The sequence below is a fragment of the Oculina patagonica genome, chromosome 7, assembly GCF_052425735.1.
Source record: "Oculina patagonica isolate OP01 chromosome 7, crgOcupat, whole genome shotgun sequence".
In the NCBI taxonomy this organism is placed as follows: Eukaryota; Metazoa; Cnidaria; class Anthozoa; order Scleractinia; family Oculinidae; genus Oculina; species Oculina patagonica.
Window position 1 is genome coordinate 15,226,430 of NC_135764.1, and position 8,657 is coordinate 15,235,086.

At 37.1% G+C, this 8,657-nt stretch overlaps 1 protein-coding gene across 1 annotated transcript; it reads right to left on the reverse strand.

The window, feature by feature from the left end:
- Window positions 1-396: 396 nt before the first annotated feature.
- Window positions 397-5,514, reverse strand: LOC144659395 (ORM1-like protein 1). The gene is made up of 3 exons (XM_078519805.1): window positions 5,256-5,514; window positions 3,505-3,656; window positions 397-2,719 (listed from the first exon to the last, which is right to left on the reverse strand). Exons 1-3 carry the CDS (start codon window positions 5,427-5,429, stop codon window positions 2,581-2,583), a joined length of 465 nt encoding a protein of 154 aa, XP_078375931.1. The 5' UTR covers window positions 5,430-5,514; the 3' UTR covers window positions 397-2,580.
- Window positions 5,515-8,657: the final 3,143 nt, after the last annotated feature.

Below are 8,657 nucleotides of genomic sequence, written 5' to 3' on the forward strand. Positions count from 1 at the left end.
ACTAGTCAAAGAAGCAAGTACTTCAATTTACAAGCACATGATCTTGTTTTATTAACGACAATTGGTATGATGTGATGTCTTTAATAAACATCGATACTACATTATTTAAAGACTGTTAAAGAATTATTAACGAAAAGACCACATTTTAGCAGCCCGGCCTTTCTGGAACCCAGAAACCTTCAAGTGTTCATTCTTTTTTTTTTTGCCCGACCGACAGTCCCACCATCACAAGGGACGGGGCAATGGGAAACAAAACATTTTATTGGGATGGCCTTAAACCAAAGTTACACAGCAGTTTTATTTGCCTCATTCATACATTCCCCATTTGTATCGACAGTGGAAAATGCTACCGTGACAGTTCACAAACTGAACCCCATGGAAAACTACAAACAACAATAATTTTTTAATATATATATTTATACATTGATGACTAAACAATAAATAGTCTTACATATAATCTCTAAGACAATAATTACTGTTTTATAATTTACAAATCATAAGGTAAGTTGCTTAAACCATGACAATTGAGTGACTGAACTGTATTTACTTTGTCTACTAAAGGAGCAAGAGAAAAGGCTGGGGGCAGCAGGGGACTCTACTGGATTTACTTTCTTGATTATTATCTAGCAAAATGTAAATTGACCCAACTTGTGATCAAGTTCTTGATGCCTACTTTTCAGTAAATGAAAAATAAAATTTAAAACACTCATCTGTAATTTTCTGAAAATTCTCGTTGAAAACAGCTTTTAAATCACATGCACAGGTAAACAGGGCAGTTTTATTTAAACATTTGCCATGTAATGTAATTTGAAGCTTTTCTGGACAATCATTGCTTTAGTTGGAAACATCAGCATGAATTGCCATAAGAAAACAGTATTTCAGATCCGCCAGTCTGCCAAAGTGAGAACATCTCAAAAATTAAATTCTCTCTCATGCAAGTCAACAAAAATCTGATCTCTGTAGGCCAAACACCATTCTCTGCCTGCCGTGGATTTGTTTATGATTTCAAAGGAGTGCATTTTTCCAGCTTTTTCACAGACCAGCTGTTGCACACAGATGTTGAATGACCTGCATTCATTTCAATCTGGTGGAGCTGTTAATTGCACTTAAAAGTTTAACCACTGAATAAACCAGCAAGTCCAATGGTAAAAGCTTTCTACCATCCAGACAAAACCAGAAAAAAAACAGGCTGCCTCAAAACTACAGAGCAAGAAAATGTAAGCTTGCATATTATGATTTTGAAATCATCACATCATCCCATCCACGTGCAAAAAATCTGAGAAACTGAATCATGCTTTTAAGCTCAATGTTAATTTACAACAGTAGGTCTGTACTTGGAAGACGAGAAGTTTCTCTGATTGTATCTCTAAAGAAAATCTCTTCCTCGTCTCTAAAATTACTCATTCTATCAAAACTACTGAACAACAAACCAACACCACTACTATCATTTTGGCATGCACTTGTTATTTTGTGTTGATTGCTTGCTTATTTATCGTTAATTCTAAACAATTCTAGTAAACATGAGTTTCAAACAGTAACATAAATGCCACCAATTCTTGTCAAAACTTTACCATGGCCATATTTTCGATCATAAATTTCTTTGGGTAACCCCTGAACAATACATCTAAATCATTATTTGCTGTCTGTTTTGTGTATTATAGATAATAGATAAACAGCATTTTTTGAATGTTTGACAATCAGTTACTTTGATATGGAAAAATTATCAAATAACCAGAAATGTAACTTGACAAAGAATGTTATGGATTTCATTCTTCTTGTTTAACCCTCTCACTCCAAAGAGTTCGTAAGACCTTTCTTGAAAATATGAAATCAAACTTCATGTTGCAAAACTCTGAAAACAAAAGCACTGTGTGAAACTAGTTCAACAACTTTCATTTGAATGGTTATGCACCAACACTTCATCTACAGACCTACAAGTTAGAACCACAATAACTGACTTTCGAACCACTTGACTCTTGGAGGGGAAGGGTTTTACAGGGTAGAAAAAGAAAGGAATATTAATTATTAATGCCTGTCTACAGGTACATGTACAGTATTCATCTATGTGAGAAATATTCATTCATTTTTAGCCACAAGGTAACAAATTCTAAATCCAAAGTCAACATTAACTGTCGACCCTGACCTATCCAGCAAAAATAACTTAATGTGGGAAATAAATGAAATCAAAGTGACACAATAAAACAACGGCACAATTATTGTGCAGAGGAGTAAAAGCACAAATGTCATATAACCATGGATTAGGACATCTTTTGAATTATTTGATTTTATGATTTTACCTTGTGTCAGTTTGAATGTTTAGTTTGTATTTTTCCTCTTTTGTTTTTACATCACCTTTTCTTAAAATGCCATGTTAAAATAAGTGTGAGAAAGCAAAACAAATCTCTGATTACCATCTATCTTCTTTTGAACAATTGTAACCATAGTATTACATTCTAAGTAAATTTCCAGGGCAGGAAACTCTGCAAGTTACATTTTGATGTCTAAGTTTGCTGTTTTAAAGCTCTTTCCAATGCTTCTTTAATCATCCAATGAGATCCACAATATCCACATTATTAGAGATTAGTACTTGTTCAGGCCAAACAGCCTCACTTTGTACATCTGCGGAAACTTGGGAACCAGAGAAAGTCCAAGAAGAGATAAAGAGTTGAAAACAAAGTGAATTCCATCATACTTTGTATAGAAACTTGTCACCATAAATCTGAAATCAACAAAAGCAATGATAAGTACATGTACATGTTAGTTTACCTTTTCAGTCCCAAGCTTATGGGTATGAATCCTCTTGAAAACCTGATCTTTTGTAATCACTATAAAGATGAAAAAAAAAAAAAAAAAACCTGATCTTTCCCCCCCTTCATTTTAGGCTTCTTTTCCCAATTGCATTAATTGGTATGCTCACAGTAAGGATCATGTGTTTGCTTGTTTCTCTCTGTCATGTAAAATACATGTAATTTGTTGTCTGATATGCAATCCCATTTTGTACCATGTGATGTGTTTTGTCAAATGAATGTACAGGGAAATAAACTGAAGGGCTCACTGGAAAAAGGGCATTTTTTAATGATTTTGGCTAAAAAAGAACATTGCTAAAAGAACTCAACATTTTGCGTGTATTTACTGTATTTATTTTCGCCAGCTGCAGTTTCTTTTCAGAGAAATAACATATGCAAATAAATAAACTTGGTTTTTCCAGCTGGCGTCTTTAGGAATTCCTTTGTTTGAGCGCAACAAGAGAACTCTAAAAGATACCGACTGGACAAATCGGGTCTTATGCATACATTAGTTCTCAAAAAAGAAGCAAACCCAGCCGAAATAAAAACAGGACAATGTTTTGAAGACGTAAACAAACCTACATGTGAAATTTGGAGTTGTTTTCACATTGTTTAGACAAAAATCATGATCGCCCTTTTTCCACCGAGCCCTTCAACTGATGGGTCATACTAACAAATACACGTAATCCTAGTGAAATATAAATAAGTACACACTTACAGGAAGATTGGTACCAGGGTAAAGAACTTTCTTGTTTCTGTGAATTGTTCGCCATTGTTTAGCTGCTCCCAGTGGGTGAGTCTACGTGCTTTGCCTTGATCAGCCGTCTGAAATGGTGTTCCCTTGAGGTAATGCAGAAATATAAACATACTCTGCAATAAAAAGGAAAGAAATTTAACATCAACAATTAATTTTGTGTAATTGGCGGAAGCAAGAAATTTGCAGGAAACCAGGGCATTTGTCCAAGATATTTATTGGTAAATGGAGATCCAATCAGACAGTTCCAAAGAAAATGAAGAAAGCTTTTGTTGACTTTCTGTCAACATGTGGTTTTGTGGTAAAGAAATGCATCAAAAATGCCTTAAGGAACGGCGAGACAAGTCTGAAAAAACAAAATTGTTTTGACATAAGCTTTTGAAAGCAAAGCCTTTGAAAGGTTCAAAGTCACTTTTATCCAGGAGAATTGGTGACCCATACGGGAGGCCGGGAGATTCCCTCTGCATCCGGGAGACTCCCGGATTATCCAGGAGAGTTGGTATGAATGATAACCACTTGAGTATTAACAAAAGAGAAAATTTAAAAAGCTTGTACAAACCAAACTGCAGACAATTAAAGGTTTACACAAAAACTCTTGATGTCCCAAACTCCGACAGACATTCTTGTTAACTTTTAGGGCATTCTGCATTTACATGTATACACCACAGAATTGAACATAGCTGGGTAAGGAATTAGTTTAATTTGTCTTGACAATTTTCCAACAAATAAAGTAATCATTTATATGCAGTAAATGCAGGTCTTGCATCCATCGATTCCTGTGAGTGATTTCCACCTACAGTTGAATCCCAATAACTCGAACCCTCAAAAACTGGAACCTCTCGCTAACTCAAACCTTTTTTTATTCCCCTTCAGGTCATTTTCTTACTAATTTTACCCTCGATAACTTGAATCCCTGATAATTCGAACCTTTTTCGATTTCCCTTGAAGGTCAGAGTTATCAGGATTCAATTGTATTTTTACCTAACACTCAAAATTTTGCCAAGCAGTCAGGAATCACACAAATTAAAAAAATCCAGAAGTTAATGTCTTGATGTTCAGTGATACCAAAGCTTTCTCATCAGAAATCTTGTATGGAAATAATTCAGCAGAATTAATATTTAAAGCTTAAGACTTATAGGTTGAGATATAATTTACATAATGTTATCATTTACATGTACTTTCACATGTATTACTCCATAATTTGAACATTACTTATTAATGATGTCCCAGTAAAATACTTAAACATTTTTATCTCGAGTTTACATTGCAAATATTTACTCTTGAAGTTGCAAGTTGACACGTCTAAAACTTATGTAAAATATCGCTTTTTGTGTTTTTATAAAAAAGGCTGTAAGTTAGTTGAAACTAAAACATTGCTTATTCAACCTAAACTCCTTTAGGTGTATCAAATCGGACGTACATTTTTTTATCACACTACTATAAACAGCAACATTGTTACTCAACATTGAAACAGTACGCAAATCAATACGTTTTGAAACAAATTTTCTTTAGAACGCAACATCTCTATAAGCTTACTAGTCATTTCGAAGGTTCAGTGAACAAAATGACAAAATGTAAGCCTATAATTTGTCGGATTTACTGGAAAGATTACTGCATATTCCATATTTTTTCATCGTAATCGGTTTACACATCAAACCAATGATGCTTTTTCTATTAATAAACAGAACCTACAAAAATCAAAACCTCAAACCTACCAAATTGTGGAAGGTGTTTGTGAGGGTCCATGCTGTTGGTGTATCGAAGAAAGGAATGCTCAAAATGACAAGATGACCAATCGTTATGAGTAACACATAGGTAAACCACGTTCCCTTGCTTTCAAGCCAGGATTCGTTCGGGTTATTGATGCTGAGGCCTCTCTCAGCCTTCATTTTTCGTCGTTTACTCCGTAAAAGTCCAGAACTCCTCAACTTGGAGCTTCAACTTGGTAAATTTCGTCTTACGCAGCGAAAGTAAACTGTGACGATTTATTACGCATGTAATTTGCACAAAACCGCTGGAAGAGTGTTGAGCAGCAATATACTTCATATAAGTACAGGAAATAGTCCCTTTAAAAACCAAACGTGTCTGATGATCACATGAGAAAAGAGCGTAACCGCGGATCGCCTGACATTGCAGAATAACTTTTTATTGGTAAAAAAAGATTGGCAATGAATCGAATTTTTACCGTGTGTTTAAGCCTCGAGGGTTATATTCATAGGACAGTCGACCAATAGATACCAATGCGTACTATCTAGAGTCTTTTTGGATCTCAAAATTGATCGGAAAAAGTTTACATTGTAAAGAAAAAGATTAAAAAAGTTTTTTTTTTTAAACCCTCAACCTTACCTTTTTTTCTGTGTTCTTATCTTTTCTAAAGGATCCTGGAGGCCGTTTGGGTGAGTCATCAGACAGTGAAGTGGAATAATGAACAATGAACAAACGTTTTAAAAAGAAAAAAGAATAATAAATATTTACGGTTGAAGCATCAGAATAATGAATAGTTGAGCCCCAACAACACCTTATTCAGAAATGACGTGCGCGTTTTTAACCGTTGAATGCTTTGAGAGTTTTAAAATGAACCTCATCGGCATAGATGAGGTTCATTTTAAAACTCTCAAAGCATTCAACGGTTAACTTAAACGAGGAGTACGTTATTTTGATTGTAACGTTCATACTCTTCTTGCAAACCTCTTTCCAAAATTGGGTTCGATGCTATAGACCGAGGGTATAAAACTACGAGCAAGCTCTAAAATCTACTTACTGGACCATTAGAAATAGCCAGAATGGGGGTGGTGATGGTTGTAATGGTGGTGGGTGGGTGGGGGGACGGGGTAATTGGCTTTCCCCCAAAAAAATCCTGCAAGGGAAACTTGTCTTAAAAAGTTCCTGCAAGCGGTTATGCCTGAAAAAAAAAAAAAAATTCATGCAACGGAAATAAAATTAGAAAAAAATAAATAAAAGAGGTGAGAGGGAGACTCCTTCAGTTCGTGACATTTGTAGCTGCCAATACCCGATTCTCTCTATAGCGCGCGCCTGCAGGGAATCACGGTAGTTGTATTCATCAAACCACGCGCGAGACTCAGCAAAGATGCGCGTTGCTGAGTCTCGCGCGTGGTTTGATGAATACAACTACCGTGATTCCCTGCAGGTGCGCGCTATAGAGGGAATCGGGTATAGCTGCCTCGTCCCCAGGCGTCCTCCTCCTTTGTCGTCCACGGTTCGCTTGGTGTTGTGGGACTGGCGTGCACGGTTCGCTTGGCGTTGTGGGCCTGATGCAGCTCGCTCCCTAACCATCAACCCCCGCCCTCCCTGTTTTCCCGCTTTACCGCCTTAAAGATGAATTCCAGTCCGAACTGCGCAATCTCGGCTGCAATGTTTATGTGAGCCTCACACGAAGGGAATGTTTACAAGCAAAACTAAAAATTCCGCGACAAACTTACCTTTTTCTTCATTATTAACGCCAGATATCCTTGCAGAACAAATAATAACGAGTAGAAGAACCTTGACGCTATTTCAAACCGACGTTTCAGCTCATCGGAAATTCTTGAACGAAACGAACTGTAATGGCGGACTAAAAAAACGTCATGTATGCTGTCACCGAAGTGTAACGTTTCAACGAATTCAAAACAAAAACCATTCTCGACCCCAGAGCTCTTCTCTTTTGCGCATGACTGACGGCGAGAAGAGCTCTGGGCAACCCTGGAACAGAGCCTATTCTCATTTGAAGTTCGTTGAAACAATGAAAACACTTCTGATTGGCCGATCTGTAACGCGCCAAAATTTGAACGTGCGTCGGCTTAGTTGTCCTGGCCCCTGGGGAATTGAATGTCTGTGCTTCGCAATCGTAATATGTGCTGTTTTCGGATGTATTTCTGTTTGGAGACGAAATCAACAGTCTCAGAGCAATTCCTCTTCACTTAAATAACCATCATCATCACCATCATCATCATCATCATCATCATCGCCGTCAGTCACGTGAAAAAGACAATAGCTCTGGGGTCGAGAATGAACAAAAACGTAAACAAACCCCGAGTCTGCGCAGTACGGACTGGAAATCAGCTTTAACCGTCCGGCCGACAGGCGCCTAGGGACGAGGCAGACATTTGTAGACCATTTGTACATTTGCTCGATTTACATAATTATGTTTCTAAGGGCAAGATGGTTCTTTTTTCTAGCTAGTGTAAAGAGGAGTTTCACCGGAGAATAATGAAGCCCTTTGACAGTGGCCAGTCTAGCAAATGTTAAGAACTCCATACATGTCTACAGGAGCCATAATCCCCGATTATGGCTCCTGATGTCTATTGAAATTCCAGGGGAAGGTCATTTCGCGATTTCGCCATAATGCGGGGAATATTTATTTCTAAGGGGAAAATCTAAGTTTTCACTTTTCAGGGCGAAAGTCGTTGGTTAAGCGAAAGCTAGCGATTCAGCGGAAAAAAGGTAAAGTGAGTGACAAAGGAGGGAAAAGGCTGGTGTCAGCCAGAGCCAAATCGACATAAGGCACGCGCTGACGGCACTGAATTGGTTGCGGTTTGAGTAACCTTTTATGCTCACAACTGTCACAAGTGTTCAAGTGTCTGCGATTTTTTTGTTGTTGCTTTTTCACCACACATTATGCAAATTAGATCATGAGTTGACCGTTTTGGGCTCCCGTCCGAATATTGAATTCGGGTAAGATCTTTCTTCTGTACTAGAACTATTGTAACTTCATCCCAGATTTGTTACTCGAGTACAACCGAATATACAAGAGAACGTCTTTTCCATGTCTTTTCAATAACTTTTAATGTTTTATCGTTTAATACTAAACAGAGATTGGTCAATAACTATTGGCAATTGCATAAATACAAGAAGACTAACAACGATACTAGAAATTCTATATAATAACTTAGTTATTAATTAAAGACATTGAAGAATCATTTTATTTAAATTCAAAAGTTTGTCGAAGCTTGACATACTTACTGTAAAAGCCTCCTCCTCCTCTCTTGTAAGTCCTACTCTGTAAGTTCTATTTTTTAATGGCCACACGGTCCCCCCCCACATCCCCTTTCGCTGGAAGGTAGATCATGCCAGTTATGAACATGCTTTTAAAGTAATTCATCCACCACATTTATTTTGTA